This window comes from Zingiber officinale, chromosome 10B (assembly GCF_018446385.1).
Source record: "Zingiber officinale cultivar Zhangliang chromosome 10B, Zo_v1.1, whole genome shotgun sequence".
Taxonomy (NCBI): Eukaryota; Viridiplantae; Streptophyta; class Magnoliopsida; order Zingiberales; family Zingiberaceae; genus Zingiber; species Zingiber officinale.
Window position 1 is genome coordinate 83410726 of NC_056005.1, and position 25802 is coordinate 83436527.

The following is a 25802-nucleotide window of genomic DNA, read 5'->3' on the forward strand; positions in this document are numbered from 1 at the left end:
ATTGGCCGTATCATTGAATTATTGCATTTCGCTAAAGAAGCGGTGGAGGGAATAGTGGAATGCCAACTCGTCGAGGTCCTTGTGTTGGTGACAATGTGAGTATTGGTGAAAGGAAATGATTATTATTATTATTAGTTTTCCTTTTCTCTGAATACATATTATTATGTATAAACAATTTCTTCAAAACTATTCATTTTTTATTTTATGTAAAAAGATTTCAAAACTTCTTAATTTGCACGTGGATATTATTGTATTCAATTACATATATTCCAAAATAAAATTTGTCTATAAAAATTAAAATATGGATTAACAATAATAAATAGGTAAATAGGTTGCTCATTGAATGCTCGTTTTGTTTCGGTTAATTTTTTCACTAATGAATAAAATACAGGGGCCAAAATAAAATATTAACCTTAGCCGTCGTTTCTGATTTCTCTCCACGTGGCGAATATTCCTCGAACGCCGCCGGCGCCGCCAGATGGAAAGAAGGTAGCCTCACTTTTCCCACTGCTGACTTTATTTATTTTGAAAGGGAAAGCTTCTTTTTGAATTTTCTTAATATTATTTTTAAATGGATCGAATTATATATAAGAGGAGATAAATTATAGGATCATGAGATTTTCCGAGAATATAGCCTTGCTAATTTTCTTAATATTGATTTGAGAGCTCGATGACCTTCTTTATTTATTTATATTATATTGATTTGAGAGCGATGGCCTGCGCTATTTATTTATTTCGTCTTTTGTTTCCCTTGTTCAGCGGTCGTCGTCACTGCAATCTCCAGATGTGTTCTCTATCTGCCTCGAAGTAGTTGCAGCGAGGGCGAGAGCGCTGTGCCACCGGCCACCGGCCGCCGGACGAGTTCCCTTTTTGCTCCCCGCTCTTCTTTCTTAGCCAGTTCGCCTTCAGCTGTTGATTCCTACTCCGAATTCCAGTCCGGTAGTTCGTTTTTTTTTTCTTTGAAAAATTCCCGAGGAAATGGAAGGGACTGGCTTCGATGCGTAACTTGGAGATGTAGCATAGGATCTTACCCCTGGTAGGTTTCATCTTTATTCTTAGCCAATAAATATTCTTTTGTGGATGATTTATCGAAGAGTTTGTGGCGATGCTGTTTGGCACATTACATCGAGATTCTGCTTCTTCTTCTTCTTCTTCTTCTTCTTCTTCTTCTTTTATCTTACCCTGTTTCTGTCTTAGGGTTAGTTTTTGAATGACCAAAAATTAATGAATGAGATTTGGAGGTAACATGCCCTGTGATTCAGGAAAGCAAAAAAACTTCTAGATAGTTGAATTGTCTCAGTATTGATTTGGGAGCTTGATGCCCTTTTTGATTGAGATTGAAGTTTGCTACTAGATGGTGTTACTTGTATAGTTGTGCTCCTTAGTTGTTTTATGCCACTGCTAACAAAAACGATTTAGTTGCTTTAAGGTGCAATGAAGGGAGTGTGTGCACCACTGATTCAAAAAGTCTAGGAACATTGATACAGTCAAGAAACAAGCTGTTAATTTTTGTAGCTGCCTAGCTGGAGCGTTAGACAAGTTACTTGTAGCAGCAACTGAACATGGGCATTATAAGTTCGGTGTTGACTAGTTTTAGAGTGGAATTTAGTAAGTTAGTTGAAGCTAATACCCAATTTATTAGTAATGGGTACTGAGAACCTGTGGTACTGTACATCAGTTTCTTTCTTTGAAGAAATGGATGTTTAGAAACATTATATTTAGTACATGGCCTTTTTTATCGGTAAAAATGCTAAGTATTTACAGAGTTCTTTAAATGTTGAGCACACATTAATTTTGATGACTTATTATAATCACTAATGTTGTTGATAGAACCAACTTGACATTTTGGTGATCAAATACAACAATGTAAAAGCAAACACCAAATGTTACGTGGTTCAATCTATGAACAAGGCATACATCCACAAGAAGGAACAAATAATTTTCCAGGTGAGATAAGTAGATAAAAGAGAAATGCAAGTCTTCAAGCACTCATCACTTGTTGGCAAAAAATTGCCTTTAGGCTAACCAAGAATATAAAAGAGAACTCACTTTCCAATTAATCTCTCTCTTCCAAGGACTCTTCAAATAAACCAACCAAGATTTTCTTCCCTGACATGGCACTACTGGGAGGAGGCATTAATGGTGGTTGCTGCTTGAGAAGGCCAAACAGACCTTCACTAGTGCTAGATGGGAAGTTAGGAGAGGGTCGTGGTCCTTGTGTGTGTGTTTGTCAGAGTCTGCATGTATGTAGTTGTAAAAGGTTGATAAGGTCACAACCTGTGGAAGCTGAATAAGAGGGGGCTACAAGAGGAGGGAACAAGAGGGTCTCTAACCTCAGAAATGAGGGATGGGGACTACAAAGGTTGAGACTGTGGGAAGGGATTACACAAGGAGGAAGGAGACTTGGAAAGGGAGAGGACATTGGTGGTGGATTGGTCATTGTCAAATGGGAATATGAAATAGCAAAGGGAATCGTTAGGATTTGCTTCATCAATGCAGTGGAAGAAAGTCAGTTGCAGAAAGGGGGAAGGGGCTACAACTACACGAGAAGGGGTTATGTGAAAGAATTCCTAAAATACCTCTTCTTTACAATGGTACCTTGTCATGTAAGATCTCAAGACAATTGAGAGGCTTTACATTCTAGGCAAGGTTGTGAGGATGAGAATCTTGCATAGGAATGGTAAGGGTGCCATAGGATTGAATTGTAGGAACAAACAAGTATTGGATTTGAAATGTTGTGAGTTGGGTGGGTTTGTCTAGTATGTGGGCATTTAGTTGTAACTTAAGCCATCATTGTTGTGCATGCAATTATTCTAACCTCCTAAAATTAGTTTCTATTGTATTCTATAGATTGCCATGTTATGATTTATCATATGTCTCCAATTGTATTATACCATTGATAACAACTGGATTTTAAAAAGCTGGATATGCAATCTTTTTTATTTAATTTTCAGCACAAAATTTACATGTTCTGTGAAAGTTAATACTGCTCCAATCTTGATCTTGCAGTGCCTGGCATACACTGTTTTCATATACGTTAATTTTCATGCCAGGCTCTACTGAACTTGTACTAACTTCATCCCTTCAGATCTCAGAGTAAAAATAAAATAACATTTTTATTCACAGGTATTTTTATTATCTCCTGACCTCAATCAAAATACATAGCTCAAGGCACGTGAAGTTGATATGACCTGTTCTTGCTTCCGTGCTTTACTATCAAGGACAAAACATCATCACAATTCTGAGCAAGAAGCAGGATGTAAGAAATTTGATATAGTTTATTTATTTTTTGCTTTTCTCTCATTATTATATTATCTTCAGGAAGTTTATATCGCTGAAGAATGGCAATGTTGATATTGTGGTGACAAGGGAAAATCTTGTAGTGCTGTGTTAATTGTTGTAGCTTCATCTGAATCACTTGCATCCCACAAAATCAGAATGCCAAATATTGTATTTTCGATTGCTTGGATTTATATGACTTAACCAAATTGTTCACTTGGAATGCTTATTGAGTTTGTCATAATATTAGATGGTTGAGCAAGAATATGAAATTAGAGAGGTCATAAGAGTTAAAATTTGATTGGTTTTTGGTTGGTCAATAGAAAAGAGCTATGTTAGTTTGGTATGTGTTATTTATCTGATGAGCATCAAACTACCTTAGCTTGTATCTCTCTGGCTTGCCAAAAGTTGAGTGGAGATCGTATAAGTCTCCAAATAACTACATAAGAAAGGAATCAAGGCAACTAATAACCTTTTTAGTGGACAGACAAGCCAGACTCATACTTGGTCTCATATAGTTGTTTTGTTTGTTAAGCGGTATTACTTTTGCAAGACTGACATGCAAATACAATAGTAATACTACCCTAATTGTATAAGAGTGGCATTACTTTTGCAAGTCTGTCATGCAAAAGTAATGCTCTCATCAGACAACTACAGGTCTAATGCCACTTAACAAAGAAATTTGCATATTTCTATTTATCCTTTGGTTCACTTAACTTGGTTCTTTTGGGGCTTTAGGTTAGTGTGATAAGTGCAGATGATTAATAGCACATGGAATGATCCATAAAATTGGTGAGTTATCAGGACGTCCTTCAGGATACTTGATTAAAGGATAGTTAGTCTCAAGAGATGCATCCCTAAATGTGGTAAGAGTTTATGATACATCATGTCTGATGGTTTCTGGAGGCTCTTTTTTCGTTAAACACTGGGGCTTAGTGAAAGGTTCAATGGTATCAAGTGAGGAGGCACTAGGTAAGTAGATACTATCTATTGTTGTGCTAAAATTGGAGTGGTCTTTCAACTCCAAATTTCTTTTGAAGTCGAGGATAATTCATCGAGTGATTTTTCTGATATTTTTTATTTTGCAACACTTTCTAGGAGATGGTCGACTTAAGAAGAGAGGTGATTCTATTCTTGTTTTTAAGGTTGACACTATTTCTAATTTTTTCTTTTCCCTTTCATGTCAGGTTAGTGTAATGGTTTTCAGGGCTTCCTTTGTTATCTGTTTCTCTGGTTTAGATTTTGAAGGATTAATTTTGATATAATTTTAAGATGTGTATTTTCTCTTCAATCATTTTGGTCTTACCAAAGGATGATATGAGTCATATGACAATATTCATGGGGAAAATGTCACCTCATATCTCATTAATGTAGCAGCTGAGGTGCCATTAATAATAGGTAGCCTGCAGATATCTATTATGACATGGTCTTCTGCTTTCTCTATGCAGGGTATCCATCCAACAAGAACATAAAGCTTTTCTCCTACAGAAAACTGAGATCAGCTACAAATAATTTTCATCCGAGCAATAGGATAGGCCGTGGTGGGTTTGGAACAGTGTATAAGGTGATTCATGTTACTCATCATAGCATATGCCAGAATAATTGTGTGCTGTTTATGAAATGCTCACTTCTTCATCTTTTTCTATGACTGACTGCAACAAGTCAACTAGAGTTAATTGTGTGTTAAATATGTTCAGTTCCTAAATTTTCTTTGAGTTGATTTCTGCAGGGAAACTAAAATGGCACAGCTTATATGAACCTTCTTCACCTTATACATATAGTTGCTATGATTCTTGTGTAATTCTTGTTGGTCTCCTGATGGTCGGCTAGAGGATGGGGTGAAGAACCCTGAAAGATAAAATCAAAAACCTTTCTCGACTTATAGCTTATTAGAGCAAACACTTATATAAAAAGAATAAAGAAGCATACAAATCAAAGACAGATGCATAGAAAGAATTACTTGGTTACAAGTAGAGGATTGTTAATCCAAGGCAAGTGAAAAGCACTATAAAGATCTCCTTTGGGAGAAGTAGCTTCTTACAACGTTAATGGCTCACAAATAGTAGTAGAACAAAAAGAGAATGATTTACAAGTGTTTTTCCTAACTACTAGGATCAGGGTTGTATTTATAGCTTGGTCGGGGCGCCTGGAGGGGATAAAATTTTATCCCTGTTGCAATGGGGCACACCATGTTGTATTTGGTTGATTTTTCAGGTCCGGGCGCTCAGACCAAAAAGTCAATATTTTTTTGACTTTCGATCCCGGTCTTCTGCTCCAGTTTCGCTCGCATTGGTCCAGGTCTTCCGCTTCGACTTTGTTCGCTTCGGTGATTTCGGCCATCCGGAATAGGGCTCACCCGAACCCATTTTTCGGCCTTCGAGTGCTGCGCGCCTCCTCGTCCGGCAACGTACTCTTCGGCAACGCCTCGTCCCTCAAACGCACTGAGCCCGTCGGCTCTCTCCATGTTGTCCTTTTCGCTAGCTGCGTCTTTCGCTCAACTTCCTGTGCTCCTAAATTCCTGCACACTTAGACACAAGACATCAAAATAACAACAGGACCTAACTTGACTTGGTTGATCACATCAAAGCCATCATGGGTACTTACAATCTCCCCTTTTTTAATGTGGATCAACCCAAATTAAGTTAGGGTAAACAAGATATTAAATAAAAGCATTAAATGAAATTTCAAGTTTTGAAAAGTAAATATGCAATATTTTTAGAAATATATACCTCCCCCTTAAATTTAACTTCTAACTCTTCTCCTTTGATCACATTAAAAATAGGGGTACTTTAAAATGACTCAAAAGAAAAAAAAATCCAAAACAAAGTCTAAGGAAAATACTATTATAAACGATTATCCAGGAAATCATGAAAGTTTAAGTTTTGACAAAATCTGGACTTTAATAAGTTAAAGTTTAAGCATTGAAAAAAAAATTTAATAGGGGTTGAACAGACATTTATAAAGCAAATATAAAAAGGAGTTAACTTAAGCAGAAAATAAATTCCAAAAAACTTAAATTTTAAAACAACCTTTTTGAGTAGTTGACAAATATTTTGGGCAAAACAAAAAAAAAATATAATAGTTGACTATTTAACAGTTACTCAATTAAACATTCATTTCAATAATTAGCTTTTATAACAGTTAACTATTTAGTCAATCAAATATTTATTTCAATAATTAGCTTTCAAGCTGTGGCGAGACACTAGACCTTCTTGGATATTAAAATAACAACCACTTCTAGACAAAGTCTTTTAAAGAAATTAAACATTTAATTTTCTTTTTGCAAATTTTAACTTAAAAATTAATTTATTCTAGGCAGGATTTGAGAACTCAATATAGGTTTCTTCCTATTGGATTTATCAAATATTTTCTAAGGATATATGTTTTTGTTACTTTTCTGATTTGGTCCTTGTGAAATTTATAATACCAGTTTAATCCTTTATAGTTTCAAAAATTTGAAGCAGAAAAATTTGAACATACAGAATTTTTTAAGTTTTTTATTTGTTCTTTCAAATTAGCATTTTCAATTTTTAACTTATCTAGATCCTCTATTAAGTATGATTTTGCTAAGGTCCTTTCTATCTCTAAATTTTCATTTTTTAATTTGTCATTTTTAGTTTTCAATTTGCACATTGATTTTGTCATTGATTTAATGCTGAAATACAGAGTTGATTAGGTGGTAAGAGGCATACCTCACTTACCATGTCAGATCTAAAGCTTGATTCTCCCCCTGCTTCGTTGCATTTGTCTGAAGTCGCTCCTCCTTCATCGATGCTAACTTCTCAGGTGCTTGATTCTTCGTGGCTAGCTATCAGTGCTAGATCAACGTATGTTTCTATTTCTGACTAGGATGATGAGCTTTCGTCCTAAGTGGTCTTGAGATTCTTGTGCTTGTTTTGCTTGGGCCTCTTTTCTTTTTCCTTTTCCTTTTTAAGTTTCAGTCAATCCTCCTTTATGTGTCCTTCCTTTTGACACTCGTAGCATTGAACCTTTCTTCTATTTCTTGAATTTTTTCTGTTCTGCATTTCTTTAAATTTGTTAGATCTAAGAAACTTCCTAAATTTCCTTACCATGTAAGCTTCTTGGTCTCCTTCCGGATCTAAGTCGAATTCAGGTTCGTCCTTCTTTGTGGCTCTGAGTGCCAGGTTCTGCCTAACTCTTTACTTGATCCTGCACATCTAGATTCATGTAATTCTAAAGTTGAAAACAATTCTTCTAGTGTACTTACCTCTAAGTCCTTCGAGATGTAGTAGGCGTCGATTATTGAAGTCCATTCTGGAGTCCTGGGAAAAGCATTGAGTGTGTAGCGTATCGAGTCCCGGTTTGTTAGAATTTCGCCGAGGTTGACCAATCCGGTGATCAGTTCCTTGATCTTCGCGTGTAGTTGGGCTACCTTCTCACTTTTTGCCAGACGTACATTTGTTAGTTGATTTCGAAGGTCTCATCGTGCGAGCTTCATTTCGGATGTGCCTTCATGGAGTTCCAGGAATTTCTCCTAGAGGTCTTTGGCCGACGACTAGCTTCCAATGCGGTTGACTTCTTGAAGCAGCAACACACTTAACTGGTGATATTTTGCTCTGCTATTAGCGACGAAATCACTTTGTTCCTTTTTCATCCAGAGGTACTCTTCTTTCTCTATGCCTTGTTGATCTTTTAGAACTACAAAATTATATTTAATAATTAAAAGAATTTCAAAATCTATTTTTAGGAATATCGTCATTCGGCGTTTCCCTCGAACTTTGTCGAAATGAGGCTTGGTCCAGCCATTGATTTCTTGGCTTCGGTCGGTGGTTAATCCTTCTAAAACGTTCTTGCTCTGATACCAATTGTTAGTCCCCTGGTGGCCGGCTAGAGGGGGGTGAATAGCCTTGAAAGATAAAAATAAAAACCTTTCTCTACTTCTAACTTATTAGAGCAAACACTTGTATAAAAAGAATAAAGAAGCATACAAATCAAAGACAGAGGCACAGAAAGATTTACTTGGTTGCAATCAGAGGATTGTTAATCTAAGGCAAGTGAAAAGCACTATGAAGATCTCCTTTGGGCGGAGTAGCCTCTTACAATGTTAATGGCTCACAAACAGTAGTAGAACAAAAAGAGAATGATTTACAAGTGTTTTTCCTAACTACTGGGATCGGGGTTGTATTTATAGTCCTGGTTGGAGCGCTTAGAAGGGTTCCAAGCGTATGAAGGGGATAAAATTTTATCCCCATTGTAACGGGACGTGCCACATCGTATTTGGCTGATTTTTAAGGTTCGGGAGCCCGGAGGGGGTTTTGGACGCTCGACGTCCAGGTGCCTGGACTAGGTTCGAGCGCCCGAACTAAAAAGTCAACATTTGTCCCGGTCTTATGCTCTGGTTCCGCTCGCATTGGTCCGGGTCTTCCGCTCCGGCTCCGTTCGCTTGGGTGATTTCAGCCATCCGGAATAGGCTCACCCGAACCCATTTTCCGGCCTTCGAGCAGTCTTCCGCTCTGGTTTCTCGTCCCTCGGAAACATCGCACGCCTCCTCGTCCGCCAGCGTACTCTTCCACATCGCCTCGTCCCTCAGACGTACCGAGCCCGTCGGCTCTCTTCCGCGCCGTCCTTCTCGCTAGCTGCGTCTTTCGCTCGACTACCTATGCTCCTAAGTTCCTGCACACTTCGACACAAGGCATCAAAATAACAATAGGTCCTAACTTGACTTGGTTGATCATATCAAAACCATCACAAGATACTTACAATTCTATCATATGGACATAGTCACATCCTGCAGCACATGTGTCACATCTTTAGCACATGTGTCACATCTTTGACATCTTTAGCACATGTGTCACATCTTTAAAGTTTTGAATTACGGGCAATTTTTTTTAAAACTAAACATATTAAGATAATTTGAACAAGAAAAGAAGATATGATATGCAGTTTTAGTAACAAGAAACAAATTAATGGAATAGTTAAGATAGATGATGATTTTCTAGAAGAGTTTTAGATATCTTAGAGTCATTATTCAATAAAAAAGGGAATATTGATGAAATCATCATTAATAGGACAAAGACTTAGTGAGGAAAGAAACTTCTGTAGTCCTATGTGATCGTTGTGCTCCTTTAGGCTAAAAGGCAAAATTCTATAAGACTTTGGTACCACATGCCATACTTATGGATTGTAACGTTGTGTTGTTACATGCAACATGTGCAAAGTTTTAAGATAGCAAAAATTAGAATGCTAAGATAGAGGCGTGGAGATACTAGAAACTATAAAGTGAAAAATATTAATATGATCAGTTTGGTCTGAATCTAATAGACAATAATTTTTTTTTAAAAAAAAGGTGGAGATGGTATAGGCCCATCTAAAGGCAATCAATAAATTCTATAGGATAAAGAATTGAATCTATTAAAGTGTAAGGGCTAGAGGAAGACCTAAAAAATACAAGTCAGTATAATAAAAAATAATTAATTAGTTTAAATATTACTAATGATCTAGCCATGTATAGAGCTCAATGAAAGAGTTAGATTTATGTAGAGCATGACTTGATAATGATGAACATAAATTTAAAATGACATCATAATTTCACTATGATGCCATGTTAAACTTTGTATTGATCAATTATGCTATATTTTTTTGATCTCCCTTTTAGACAGTGGGGGGCCACCTTGGAGGGGTCGCCGAGGTGACGTGTCACCGATTATGTTATATTTTTTTTATTGGTAAACATTAGTAAAATTATAAAAAAAAAATTACTTATGATTTTATTTATAATAAATAACATTTAAAATTATTGAACAATGTATGATGGGATATGATCATTCATAAAAAATGCCATTAGTGTTTTTAGTTAAAGTGGAATTAGATTTCTTACAAAAACGTCTAGTGGTATAGTAATGCCTATGTGGTTTTGATGTTTGGACAAAAGTTTTAGACCTAGTGGGATAAAACTTGGTTGTTGTTGTTGTTGTTGTTGTTGTGTGTCAAGTGTGCAAGTGCAAGATATTTGTCATTGATATTGTTGGTGCAATGGATGAAGTCTAAGAGGTTTTAGGTTAATTGGACACTTGGTAATCGGAAAATTCCAAGTAGGTTAAGGAATAGATGGAAGTCTTAATAGGTCGAGGTCAACCTAATGCTTGGCAAAAAAAAGAAAGTCCCGGAGGCAAGGTCTCTTAGCATGGAAAATCCGAAAGCGAGGCTTCTTGGCACATGAAGTCTCGGAGGCACTACCTCTGAGTAGGTAACTTATGGTGAAGTGGATACTAGAGCACACTTGTATAAAGGGTTATACGTGTGACTAGACTTGGGCAGGGACTCAACCTGAGTAGTCTGACTTAAGTATTTAGTCAACTGCGGGTGGCTTTCAATTGGCTGGAATATGAGTCAATTGGTCAGTCAACTGACTTCCTAGCAAACATAATGTTGCTATTCGTTGGTGAGTCAACTGGGGAACATTAAATAAATGATTGATGTACCAATGGGCAATTGGAACATAATTGTTGATCTAACATAATAAGATTCAAGTTCTAGCTCTTGAGTCGATTAATTAATGGTAAATTGAGTCAACTTAAGTATCTATTGTGACATAGTAAATTGGTAAAATTAAGTTAGCATTCGACTGGTCTAGCATAGGAAAGCAATGTTCAGGTTGAAGCAAAGCTGCAATTAATGACTATAAATATGAGCCAAAATGAGCATGAGAACTAAAAGTGCTTACACTTACAATTCTGGTCTCAACTTTCTTGCGCTTCTATTCTTTACTCTTGTGTAATCTCTTCTTTAGCTTAATTTTCATCTTATAGGTAGAATAGGATTAGATGTTTTTCCACCTCTGGAAGCTATCCAAGGAAAAATGATAGTGGATTGCAAGGAGTGACTCCCCGGCGAGTCATAGGTTGTAGAATTAGAAATCATGGTTCCAACCATGTAAAAGGCTTGTGTTTGCATTATTCATTTTGTTAAAATGGTACTGTTTTTGTTTCTACTGCATACTAACTCAATTGTAGACATGAGCAAGCAATCAAATGATGGACCATTCAATCCCCTCTAGCCTCACCATCGATCCAACAACTTCAAGTATGTGCATAAATTTACTAAAAACAATTGTTCATGCTATATTTGTCACAATCATAAAAGTCTATACTAGGTTTAGCAATTAATAGGAATTATATTTGCACGATCTCATAATAATTCCTTCTTATTCTATCAAAGAATTACAATCTCATTATTAGTAATTTTACTCTTTTTTTCAAAACAATATTTATTTTTAGTAGTATGCAATAACTCTTTTTATTGGAGATTCCTCCATTTTTTTTATTGCCTTGCTTTTGTGTGACAGGGGATACTTGGAAATGGAGTAGCAGTTGCAGTGAAGGTACTATCCACAGAATCCAAACAAGGAATTAAGGAATTCTTGACTGAGATTGATACCATCACAAATGTGAGGCATCCGAACCTTGTTGAGCTTTTAGGTTGCTGTGTTGAAGAAAGTAGTCGCATTCTTGTGTACGAGTATGTGGAGAACAGTAGTCTTGATCGTGCATTGCTTGGTAACTTGAGTACACTTATCAATATTGATGTGAGACAGAACAGTTCTCTTTGTCTGATTTCAAAATTTTCTTTACCTTATAGGAATGACTGTTGACACAACCAATCTGAATTGGAAAAATAGATCAGCTATTTGCATTGGCACTGCTACAGGTCTTGCATATCTTCATGAAGAACTTGAACCCCCTACCGTGCACAGAGATATTAAAGCTAGCAATATTCTTCTTGACAGTAACTTTGCCCCTAAAATAGGAGATTTTGGTTTGGCAAAACTTTTCCCTGATAATATTACACATATCAGTACACGAGTAGCTGGAACAAAGTAAGCCATTGTTCGACATTCATGGGATTTCTAGTTTTAAAATATGATGTTTGAGTAATAAAGAATATGAAGGTTTAATGGTTATAAACCATGCGTATTAGGTGGATATTTTCTGTTCATCTTGTGAAGTATTATGTTAATAAAGTAACTGGATAAAAAGTATTGGTTTTTGGTTTAATGCAGCTAATTCCATGCATCATGTTTTTTAACAAGTTGTTTTAAGTATGACAGCCCACAGTTAATGTCTAACATTCCTTAGTCTGTTCGCTTGTGACATCTAAGGTAGGTACCTGCAACATCTGTTTTTCATCTTATCCAGCTAGATATGATTAGGTAGTCAACCTTTATTGTGAAAGACAATCTTTTGTTAATAGAATGTGGAACATGTGATGACAGATGCACCTGTTATTGCTACCTTGAAATTAGAGTGTGGTAGTATCAAAAGAGATATAAGTGCACAACATGCTAAAATTTATTCTCAATCCATATTTTCCGTCTCTTCTGGTACTCATTCATGCAACAATTAACTGCAGTGGCTATTTGGCGCCAGAGTATGCCATGAAGGGCCAATTAACTAAGAAGGCCGATGTATACAGTTTTGGCGTGCTTCTAATTGAAATAATTAGTGGCAGGAGTAGTTCAAAGACATACTGGTCAGGGATGGGGCAACCTCTCTTACAATGGGTAAGTCACGGTTATGAATGGCACATATATTACTTGTTCGCTATCAGTGAAGTTTTCTCTTTTATGTTGTAGTTGTTTTTGCTGGTCTTGAAAATGGGTCATTTCGAACATATATGCTCAACAAAGTGACTTGGCCATAATAATTCATAACATTGACATTCTCAATCCATTCATCTGCTCAACATACATCAACACATTGCATAAACATTCAACTAGAATATATAAATTATGATTTACTCGTTTAGGGTTGTGATTATGTTTTGAGCTATGCTTAGGTGAGAAAGTAGCATCGTGGGTACACTAGTCATAGCAAATGCTAGCTTCCAAAGAGAGAAGTCATTGGTTCGTCACAAATCTACAGTGGACTGCATTTTGTTAGATTTTTTTTTTGGAGACAATTCAACATAGTCACATTTCTATGCTATTCTTTTCAGATAGCTAAATTATATGTACAAACCCTCGACTTTGTTAGTATTCCATGGGCATCCTGCTGTTCCTTCGCAAATCTCTGTCTGTCCATCTTCTGACTTATGTAGCTCGGAAAACACTAAACGTTAGTGAACTTTGATAGATTGGTTAAGTTATATCTGTTAATAATACTACTAAACCAATAAGCAGTAGGCTTTTGAGAATCTTTTAACAAGCTTGTTGTTTCCTGACTAATCAACTACCATTTATGTACTCCAAATGCTAGACATGGCAGCTTTTCAAGGAAGGGAAGCTTAAAGAATTGGTAGATCCATCACTTGGTGAATATCCAGAAGAGCATGTCATGAAATTCATCAAAGTTGCACTCTTCTGCACGCAAGCGGCTGCCGGGCGAAGACCTTCAATGCCCCAGGTGGTAGAGATGCTGTCGAGGCCCATTAAACTAAACGAGGAAGAGCTGACGCCTCCAGGTTACATCGATATCCCTTCAAAGATAAACCATGGTTCAAGAGGTACAACCTCCAGTAATTTTCAATTGAAGAAATCAGCTGCTGGTGATTCCACTAATTTATTAATGTCGACTTCTGATACCTCAACAGAAATATCACCAAGGTAAGCTGTATCAGTGCCAGGATTGGCATCCTGTGTCAAATAGGTAGTGGGCATCAGCAGGAATTTGTGTTGTCATTTGTTTTTGCGGTTTGTGTTCTTATTTTTAACTTTACAAATATGTGCCTGTGGCATAAAATGTTACTACATTATAAATTATACAATAAAAATTAGGTAAAAATCAAAAGGACGTTTATCATTTACTTCGTACCATCTGACTTGAACCGTCCAAATTATTTTTATATTATTTGATCATTCAATCGTGTAGAAGTTAGTATTCAATCGTGTAGAAGTTAGTAGGTAGCGTTTATAATGTGGAGACATTTTGCTTTGTTTCTTTAAGTGATAATTTAATTAAAATAATATTTTAATGAGTATGATAACTTCATGATGTTAAATGAACAATATATATGATCATGATCTCTGTTGTATAGAAATTAACATGTAACTTACACGCGTTGAATTTAGCATGTAGTTTCTAAACGATGGAGTATCAGAGATGGAGTATCAGAAAATAGCAAGAGTCTTTTGGATGGTTTGATGGACGTCCTTGATTTTGCCCTAAATTTTAGGTTGAACAGATAAGTTTTTTTGGTTCTGATTGATTAAATAAATTATCTGAAAATGGGGAAATTTAGAGATACATATTGAAAAAAATAAAGGCTAACATACGTTTAACCCTTATATTTTCTATCCAATAATATTTTGCTTTCTATATTTAAAAAATAATATTTAACCTCCTTTATTAAAAGTCAAATATGAAAAATCTTATAAAAGACAATTATAATTTTATATATTTTTTTATTATTTTTAATAATAATCTGACTGTTATGTCCTTCGGTATAAATTCTTATAAAATTTATATATGCATGTGGACATGATGGATCCAAAAATTCAAAAAGAGATTTTCTTTGGATGACCTATCCAATTTAAATCTACTTTCGATGATCACTCAGTGCATTATTATACTGACCCTAATCATTTTGTGAATTATTGTAGATAAGGATGTGTTGTAAAGTAGACGATAAGGATGTGATGGGGTCGCCCATAAGTACTCGGTTCTTATCTCTACTCGAAAATAAAAGAGAAGGGTGTGTTGTAAAGTAGAATATAAGGATGTGATGGGGTCGCCCACAGATACCTGGTTCTTATCTCTACTCCTATATAAACCCCTGACTACCTCTTGCAAACTCATTCAGAAATCATCTGAGAGTTTACTTGAGAAGTGCTTAAGTCTTTCCTGTATGCTCATAAGCCTTTAAGCTTTCAAATAAAATCTGTACATTTTCTAGTTCCTGGTATTTATTTTTATTTGAAAGCACTTTCTTTACTCACTTTCCTATTTGACCTTTGGTATCAGAGCGAGTTTAGGAATGACTAATTAAAATCCTCAAGGTATTCCAGGGAAGAGATCGTGTTCATAGGTACCAATTTGTTAAAAGTACTCCCATTAGATCAGACTAAAATTTATAGGAAGGCATAGAGGTTGGATCTAATAAGTCCTTTCAAACAAAGATCGCTTACCTAAGGCACAGAGGCTAGATCTAATAAGACCTTAGTAAGACCGATTTGGTAAGGTTTTGAAAATAAATTCTCAGGAGAAAGTAATTCCTAAAGTGGGAACAAACACCAATAGACGTAAGGTGGTAGAAGGATGGGTTCCTAGCAAAACCGCTAAAAAGGTAAGGTGAAAATCCTTTTTGGGAAAGAAAATCGATGAGCATTTATAATCACTTCTGATGTCTGAACAATGGGAGGAAGCAATACAATACTAGTATACTAGTTCACGTACCTCAAATCTAGAATACCTTGATCTAGCAAAAGCAGAAAAGCCATCCCACAAGGAACTAGCTCATAATATTGCCGTATTATACGGCAAAGTCTGTTTATCTAGTAAAGTCTATTTGAAAATTTTCAAAGTCCTCCAAGAACAAAACTAAGTCCTTGAAAAGGAACTACAAAAACTTAAAAAGGCGATACAAGCTCTAACCATTTTGCAAGCTGATAACAGACCTCTTACTCAACAAGGGGTCAAGGCTCTAATTACTGAGATTTTATAGCAATCAAAGCTTGCTGAAGAAAATGCTCTTAAATTATCAGCAAACTTGGATAAAAAGCTGCACCGGGTGGAGCAATTATTGACAAAAATTGAGAAGCAAATTTTTGGATGAGCTATACGCTGTCCAAAAATACAAACTCCTACAAGAAAGCCATAAGAGCTATTGAATCTCTGGAACCTCCTGCGCTTGGATTTATAAGGCCAGGTGATTATTCAAATACTATCGCCAACGGAACAACAATCATCAAGCAAAACAATCTTCAAATTCAACTACTAACACAAATCGCAGAAGGCATACAAGAAATTCGTGATGATCTAAAAAGCGTTCTTGATTATCAAAGAAGGAAGGGAGGTACTTCTATACTACCTGACGATTTAATTACAAAACTTCCCAATTTATCTTTGGGTCAAGGAGAGCAACCTAAGGAACCAAAAGGAAGGCTTTTGGTGTTTAAAGACCCCCTTAAAATCCTCCTGCAAGAAAAGGAGAAGTTGGAGAATGACAACCAGAACTCAAGAAGTACCGGCTACACCTCTGGTAGAGGATCAAATACGGGAATACCGGCACAATCAAAGGCATCTTTACAACCTACAGTAAGCATCCCGACGAATGGGGCAACGAATAATAAGAAGACTGGTAACCCAGCATACGCTGGAACAACAGCTAGATCCCCAAGAGCAACTGAGGTTGTCCATGCGAGAGATTGCGGCAATAACCCCAGCTGAAGTGCTATATCACTCCCGAAGAGATGATGCCAACCATCGTGTTTACTTGCACCGATCAGAAGAAGCAATTTTATGTGCCGACAACCATTAAATAGATCGCACATTTATTCAAGAAGAAAGCTTTAATCAGTTACAAAAGAGCAAGATGCAATACATCCACATAGGCGTTCTTCAAGTACGACTTTTAATTCTTCATCGACAGGAAGAAGGAACTCTGGCCTTAGTCCTGTTCAGGGACAATCGATGGCAGGATGATAGGTCAATAATAGCAACTATGAAAGTAGATATATCCAAAGGAAGTCAACTTATTTATGTAATTCCGGATATTATGATGACAATTGGAGATTTCTTTAGAAATATTCAATTAACCATAGCAATCAGGGGCTATGAGACATGGCAAAATGGAGAAGCAAATTTCCTTGTTACGAGGGGACTAATCGGAAGGCTTTCAAATACACCAAATGTTGCCTTTACCTATGAGGTAAACGGTGTTGTTGATTATCTAACAAGTCATGGAGTAATTGCTTTACCAGGACGACGATACACTACCAGGCAATTGCAAGGAGTAAATTGGGTGGTGCGCCCAACAAATACAATTATTCCCTTACAACCCAGAGAGGCATCAAGTAACAACTTGATAGATGGAAGGCTCTCAATCAGCTTCTCAAATTATCAAGCAACACCATCAACACATGAAGCAATTTACAACAGAAATGATGATGAAGTTCCAAGTGATGAAGAAGAATTGAGACTGCATACAATAGCAGTCTTAATTGAAGAAAGAGGGCTCCTTGTGAAAAGGTTGCACCCCTCAGCTGCCTTACCCAGAAGGGCAACTGCAAGAGCCGCTGGCTATGATTTACCAATCAACAGGGCTTAGGATGTACTTGCAAATAGCAGAGTATTATTAACAACAGGGCTCAGCATTAAAGTACCTGATGGGACTTATGCAAGGATTGTCGCATGATCAGGAGCAGCACTAAAAAGAGGAATAGTAATTGGAGCAGGTGTAGTGGATTCTGATTTTTTAGGTGAAGTAAAAATTTTAGCATTTAATACCACTAACCAACACATCTTTCTGCAGAAGCATGAATGCATCGCACAAATTATTTTGGAAAATATTTCCACACCAAAAATATATGTGGTAGAAAGTTTAGATGATACAGTACGAGACGCTAACACCTTTGGATCAACATCAGAAAACCACATAGAGCAGTTACGACAACAACTGACAATAACATGGATAAAGACAAAAGTAACTAGCTCTATCCCAGCTGATTGGCGCTCTACTAAACCAAGGAAGCCAGGGCGATGGGACATTTTGGGAGAACCAAGTGGAAGATTTGACTACTATGTTAATTATGCAATTCCTGAAGCCATTCCCGACTTGGAATTACCAACCCCCTCATGGGATGATAATCCATGTCCTTCATCAGAAAATACTATTGATCATCCACCCAATGATATTGTCAGACTTCTCTGCCTCCCTGAGGTTACTAATCATTATCCTTCATCATCTGGTGTCTATGCAGGTGATATAAGTGTTAGGACCTTTGGATGCGGCTAGAGAGGGGGGGTGTGAATAGCCGACCTCAAATTATCGTTTCTTCCTACAATTTAGGTTAGCGCAGCGGAAATACAATGTAGAAACGAAAGTGGAGAAGATCAAACCTCAAACACGATGATGTAACGAGGTTCGGAGATGATACTCCTACTCCTCGGCATGTCCGTAAGGTGGACGAAGCCTATCAATCCGTCGGTGGATGAGACCCCGGATAACCGGCTAATATGAACTCCTTCTGGGTGGAGAAACCTCGCCACAATCTCTCTTGCAATAGCAAGAATGGAGTACAACCAATAGAGAAAGAAAACAAGAACAATATAAATGTAAAAACACTTTGCTTGCCTTCTCGTCGACTGGAGTTCGATGAAGCAGCAACTTCACGATGTCAACAGCAGCTGATCACTCAGTCGAGGGAAGCTCACACGAAGCTTCAGGAATAGGGAGCTCAGCAAAGCTCAAATCGCAAGAGTGAGGAAGAATTCTGTTGTGTAGACGCGCTCAACATCTGATTTATATCTGCACCTGCGAAGAAGAAGACAAATAACAACACAGAAATCTAGCCGTTGTGACTCGGCTGGGCTGACCGATCTGGCTGATCGGTCCAGAATCTCGATCGTCGGGGACCGATCGGGCTGATCGGTCCGATCCCAACTCATAGAGAGTTGGTTTAGGGCCCTGATCGGTACGTGGTCGCAGAGCCCTGATCGGTATGTGGACCGATCAGGGCCATAGTGGATCGGTCCACGCACCGATCCCCTATTGTTTTCTGAACCCCATCGCTTCCTGATCGGTCACCCCATAGAAAGCTACTGTGTGGTTACCGATCGGTCACGAGACCGATCAGATAACAGTATCAACGGATCGACCGATCCGGACAATCATCTGGATCAGTCGACAGACCGATCCAATGCCTCTGTTGGTTTTAGAGCTTCCCAGCCCTAAACCTTAGAGCCTTTCTAGTCTAGAGAACGAGCTACCGAGCCCTCTCTGACCTAGTCCGGAGAACGAGCTACCGAGCCCTCTCCGACTTCGTCCGGTCCAGAGAATGAGCTACCGAGCCCTCTCTGACCTAGTCCGGAGAACGAGCTACCGAGCCCTCTCCGACTTCATCCGGTCCAGAGAACGAGCTACCGAGCCCTCTCTGACCTAGTCCGGAGAACGAGCTACCGAGCCCTCTCTGACTCCCACGTCCGGTCCAGAGAACGAGCTACCGAGCCCTCTCCGACTTCCATGTCCGGTCCAGAGAACAAGCTACCGAGCCCTCTTTGACCTAGTCCGGAGAACGAGCTGCCGAGCCCTCTCCGACTTCGTCCGGTCCAGAGAACGAGCTACCGAGCCCTCTCTGACCTAGTCCAGAGAACGAGCTACTGAGCCCTCTCCAACTCCATCCAGTCCAGAGAACGAGCTACCGAGCCCTCTCTGACCTAGTCCGGAGAATGAGCTACCGAGCCCTCTCCGACCTCCCATGCCAAGCTTCCATACTTGGACTTTTCCCCGTGCCAAACTCCCTGCTTGGACTTTTCCCGTGCCAAGCTCCCTGCTTGGACTTTTCCGTGCCAAGTCTCCATACTTAGACTTTTCCCGAATCAGGTCAACTCAAGTCGGGTCAACCAGGTCAACCTTGACCAAAGGTTGCACCTATAATCCCCCAAGTTCCTATTCTTGTCAAACATCAAAATACAACTTCTCTATTCTTGTCAAACATCAAAATATACCTCGAGTCAGGTCAACTCGAGTCGGGTCACCCAGGTCAACCTTGACCTAAGGTTGCACCAACAATCTCCCCCTTTTTGATGTTTGACAAAAACCATAATCAAGTTAGGTTAACCCGATAACCTAACTTAGGTTTTCCAATAGCTCTCCAATGTTCTTCCTTGAACATTCTCTGAACATTCTCCCCAAACTCCAATGTTCTTCCTTGAACATTCTTTGGACATTCTCCCCCTTTTTGACACACATCAAAAAGAGTGAATCAAGGTCAAGAGTTTCTTCCTAATGAAAATCCCATACCTTTCATTGAAACCCTTAATTTCCCCCCTTGATACTAAATACAACAATCAACATGGTGACAATCCCTATATCACTAATCTTGACGAGTAAAAACTCCCCCTAAAAGTCAACTCCCGCTTGACCAATAGGTAAAACTCCCCCTAAAGGTCAACTCCCCCTTGACCATTGCACCAACAATGTCTTGGAGAGTTTCAATCCTTTAGAAATCTAAAATACCAACTTCCAGCTGAAATTTCAGACAATCAGTCGAAAATCAGTATTTTGGCATGCTCAGCCCTTTACTGGATCGGTCACCAGACCGATCCACACTTCTCTGGATCGGTCCAGTGACCGATCCAGACCTCCTTGGACCGATCATCATCCCCTCTGATCGGTCCACAAAGCTCTGATAGGAATTTCTGATTTTTCTCTCGAAATTCAGAAACCTCTAAAAAATCACAGAAAATTTCAAAAATTGTAAAATTTTGAGGATACATTCCTCATAACATATATTATCATGGAAAAATAGTTTTCTATGAAATAACTTCCATTTTTAAATCTTGATACAAAGTTCGAACGACTTTGAAATAGTTCAAGGTTAATCCATCTTTGTATCAACTTGCTCAATGATGAATGCTATCACTAGAAAAGCTTCATCAAGGTTTTTCAAATCAATTTTGAAATGATTTTAAACCATTCAATTTAGGATCACAATCTTAGGGCTAAATGTACATGACTTGTACACAAGCTTTCCCTATGATCCTCAATTTAGAATTAGGCTCATCTAGGTACAAGAACTATGCACCTTGATCCTAACTCATAATCCTAATATCTCACACACATCTAAGGTGTATCAGACACATCCAAGTCAATTTTGATGTGAAATATGGGTTTAGGTCATCTTAAGCTAAGTTCTCATGCACTTTCTAAACAACAATTTGATCTTCATATCAAATTGTGTTTTTATCCTTAAATCAATTTAATTGATCATACATGCAAGAGATGATGACATGGCATAAAATAATATCATAAGTGGAAACATGTACCAATGTCATGATGTCATGGCATAAAGTATGAAACTTAAATAAGGTATGACATATAACTAACCTAAGCATTATCATGACATTTCAAATGATAGTAAATTAGATATGATGTCATGACATGGCATATGGCAAACAATATATGACAAATAACATATAAAGGTATAGAAAATACCTAATTCTAACTTTAGTTACCATTTTTGATAATTTTGATCATTTTGTCATAAATTCTATATTCCTAAGTGTAATAGATCTAAAATCATATACTAAAGATTTTTAGATCACTATGTGCTAATTAGATTGACCCTAGAAAATTCCTCAAGTGTGGTTGGCACATCCTAATCACCTTAGGAATGAGTAAAATTTTAAATTTCATTTTCAAGGCTTGATTACACCTTGAAAATTCCTAAAATGTCACCTTTTGCCATGATTAGGTTAACTACCTATCCAAATAAGGTGAGCACACCCTAAACCATCTAGCGTGATGAAATCACGCTCCTAGGAACCCAAAACCTATTTGAGCTCATTGGGTTCACTAAATATTCACTAGGGATGACTTCCCTAGCAACCCTCCTAATGACCCTCCTAGACTTTAAAGCCTTGGTCATTTGGGACTCATCAAGATCAACTCTAGGGGTGATTCCCCTTGTGACCTTGGTGATGGTCTTCCTAGCCCTAGGTCTTGTTCCATAATCGAATGTAACATTATGGTAAGTGGGCTTGACCACTTGAGACTTAGGTTTGTGACCCAAACCTCTCATGTCCTTGGGCTTTGATTTTTGACCCTTAGACCCTAGAGTTGACTTCTCCAAATTCTTAAGAGTCTTTTCTAAGGTGTCAAGCCTTGACCTCAAGACTTGATTTTCCTTCTCTAATACCTCAAGTTTTAATTTGTCATTTTTCTTTGAGGTATTCCTAGGCATATGTCTAGTTGTTTTGGGATTCCTATCTAGGTTTTCCTTAACCTTAGATGAGTTAATTCTAGGGTTGGTATTTCTAGTATTATCCTTACCTAGACTAACATGTTTGGCACCTAAGCACATGTATCGGTTTCTATGGTTATCATGCTTATCATCATTGGCGATTGCAATAAAGCTACTAGCATGTTTCTTATTAGAATTGCAATAATGTGCCTTAAAGGGTACCTTAGGGTTTGCCTTAGCTCCCCCTATAGATGTGCTTAATCTCTTGTCCTTGTGAGGTTGCCTCCCCCTCGGACATTGGCTCCTATAATGTCCCCTTTGCTTGCATTGGAAGCACACCACGTGCTCCTTGCCCTTGCGTATCGGGACTCCGGCTTCCTTGACCTTTGGCGCCGGTGGAGTCTTCCTAATCCTCTTTGGACATTTACTCTTGTAATGCCCATATTCCCTACACTCAAAGCACATTATATGTAATTTATTTGAAATTAAGTTGCTTGAGTTACCTAGGGTTGAGGATGGATATACGCTCTCTTCTTCATCCCTTCCGGAGGTAGAGGCTTCTTCTTACACCAATCTTGATGAAGAACTCTCCTCCTCTTCTTCCTTAGATGTTGAGTAGCCCTCAACTTCTAATTCCATACCTCCATGATGTGAGCTACTTGGCTCACTTGACTCCTCTTCATGACTTGAATTGGAGCTCTCCTCATGGAACTTAGCCAAGTTGTTCCACAACTCCTTGGCATCGTTGTATCCACCTATCTTACACAAGATATCATTAGGTAATGAAAATTCAAGGATTTTCGTTACCTCATCGTTGATTGTGGATTGGTGGATTTGTTCCTTCGTCCACTTCTTCTTCTCGAGCGGTTCTCCCTTTTTATCCACCGGAGGAGTAAAACCTACTCGTACACAATTCCAATTCACTAGGTTAGTCATAAGAAAATACTTCATTCTTACCTTCCAATACGCGAAGTCGTCGCGGTCGTAGAAGGGTGGAATCGTGATGTCTTCTCCAAGTAGATCCATTCTCTAGCTTGTGCTCCCCCGGGTGTTAATCCGACGAAGAGTAACCTCGCTCTGATACCACTTGTTAGGACCTTTGGATGCGGCTAGAGAGGAGGGGTGTGAATAGCCGATCTCAAATTATCGTTTCTTCCTACAATTTAGGTTAGCGCAACGGAAATACAATGTAGAAACGAAAGTGGAGAAGATCAAACCTCAAACACGATGATGTAACGAGGTTCGGAGATGATACTCCTACTCCTCGGCGTGTCCGTAAGGTGGACGAAGCCTATCAATCCGTCGGTGGATGAGACCCCGGATAACCGGCTAATATGAACTCCTTCTGGGTGGAGAAACCTCGCCACAATCTCTCTTGCAACAGCAAGAATGGAGTACAACCAATAGAGAAAGAAAACAAGAACAATATAAATGTAAAAACACTTTGCTTGCCTTCTCGTCGACTGGAGTTCGATGAAGCAGCAACTTCACGATGTCAACAGCAGCTGATCACCCAGTCGAGGGAAGCTCACACGAAGCTTCAGGAATAGGGAGCTCAGCAAAGCTCAGATCGCAAGAGTGAGGAAGAATTCTGTTGTGTAGAGGCGCTCAGCATCTGATTTATATCTGCACCTGCGAAGAAGAAGACAAAGAACAACACATAAATCTAGCCGTTGTGACTCAACGGCTAGGCCTGGACCGATCAGGCCCTAGGCTGATCGGTCCCCAGACCGATCCCAACTCTCACAGAGAGTTGGTTTAGGGCCCTGATCGGCCTGTGGACCGATCAGGCAGAGCCCTGATCGGTCTGTGGACCGATCAGGCCATAGGTGGATTGGTCCACAGACCGATCCCCCTATTGTTTTCTGAACCCCATCGCTATGGATCGGTCACTAGGGCCGATCCAGGAAAGCTTCTGTGTGGTTACCGATCGGTCACGAGACCGATCAGATTAGAAATCACTGGATCGGTCGACGGACCGATCCGGTAACAAAGTATCCGGATCGGTCGACAGACCGATCAATGCCTCTATTGGTTTTAGAGCTTCAGCCCTAAACCTTAGAGCCTTTCTAGTCTAGAGAACGAGCTACCGACCTCTCGACTGAGTCCGGAGAACGAGCTACCGAGCCCTCTCCGACTTCGTCGGGTCCAGAGAACGAGCTCCGAGCCCTCTCGGCCTAGTCAGGAGGCGAGCTACCGAGCCCTCTCCGACTTCGGGTCAGAGAACGAGCTACCGAGCCCTCTCGACCTAGTCCGGAGAACGAGCTACCGAGCCCTCTCCGACTCCGTCCAGTTCGGAGAACGAGCTACCGAGCCCTCTCCGACTCCCATGCCAAGCTTCCGACTCCATCCCGAGCCAAGCTCCCTCTCCGACTAGTCCCGTGCCGAGCTCCCTGCTTGGACTGTCCGAGCGAGCTACCGAGCCCTCTCTGACCTAGTCCGGAGAACGAGCTACCGAGCCCTCTCCGACTCCATCCAGTCCAGAGAACGAGCTACCGAGCCCTCTCTGACCTAGTCCGGAGAATGAGCTACCGAGCCCTCTCCGACCTCCCATGCCAAGCTTCCATACTTGGACTTTTCCCGTGCCAAACTCCCTGCTTGGACTTTTCCCGTGCCAAGCTCCCTGCTTGGACTTTTCCGTGCCAAGTCTCCATACTTAGACTTTTCCCGAATCAGGTCAACTCAAGTCGGGTCAACCAGGTCAACCTTGACCAAAGGTTGCACCTATAATCCCCCAAGTTCCTATTCTTGTCAAACATCAAAATACAACTTCTCTATTCTTGTCAAACATCAAAATATACCTCGAGTCAGGTCAACTCGAGTCGGGTCACCCAGGTCAACCTTGACCTAAGGTTGCACCAACAATAAGGTCAGGGCCCTCTGTACACCGGTCCATAGGATACACTATGACAACGGATGATGAGTTTTTAGCAACCTTTCTTGAAGATACTTCCAATTTTGATGTAGAAGATATCCAGGACTCCTTGAATTTTTATTTCTCTAGCGCAGTTGAAGGTGGCAGGAAGGAACTACCATACCCTACAAAAATAACCCCAGAAATAGTGGCAGCTTGTCAGGAATTGGAGGAAAACTAGGAGCTAAAATATCCGTAATTAGCAAGACTCTCAGAACAAGTATACTCCTCTTCAGTCATTTCACCATATCGACCCCCAGAAGATACAACCATGGGACCACCCAATTACCCCCCGGCGGTAAAAATAGGGGTAGGCTATGAGCAAAGACCAGATTTTGAAGGATATAGAGGGAACGGAAAATTTAAATCAAAAAGCTATTCTGAGCAATGGAACCTACCCTCAGCCTTCCACCAAACTAGTGCAATGTTTATAATTCCCACTGAACTCGGAAGGTTTGATGAAATCTTTATGAGATGGGAATCAATTACAAAAAATCTGGTTTCTCTCCAAGGATTTACAGATACAACTAGTAAGGTTGAATTTATAGAAAACCTATTAGAAGAAGCAGAAAAGTTGGCCTGATTCAATGGAAATGTCTTATCCGAACGAATACCAGGAATTATTAAATAATGTTGATGGATCTGCGGGAACTCAGAATATACTTTCTCAGATAAGAACGATTTTTATGCTTGAAGATCCATACCAGGGATCCACAATTATCCAAGAAGAAGCATACAAAGACTTGGAGC

The 25802-nt window shown here is 39.1% G+C and overlaps 1 protein-coding gene across 2 annotated transcripts; it reads left to right on the top strand.

The window, feature by feature from the left end:
- Positions 1 to 617: 617 nt before the first annotated feature.
- On the top strand, positions 618 to 14024 carry LOC122029341 (putative serine/threonine-protein kinase). Of its 2 annotated transcripts, XM_042588286.1 has the most exons (8): positions 618 to 1036; positions 3127 to 3259; positions 4728 to 4843; positions 11585 to 11795; positions 11878 to 12115; positions 12649 to 12799; positions 13494 to 13740; positions 13828 to 14024. In XM_042588286.1, exons 2-8 carry the CDS (start codon positions 3187 to 3189, stop codon positions 13842 to 13844), a joined length of 1053 nt encoding a protein of 350 aa, XP_042444220.1. In that variant the 5' UTR covers positions 618 to 1036; positions 3127 to 3186; the 3' UTR covers positions 13845 to 14024. The 2 variants fall into 2 exon arrangements, with proteins under 2 accessions (XP_042444220.1, XP_042444219.1); XM_042588285.1 differs by having other exon boundaries at positions 13494 to 14024.
- Positions 14025 to 25802: the final 11778 nt, after the last annotated feature.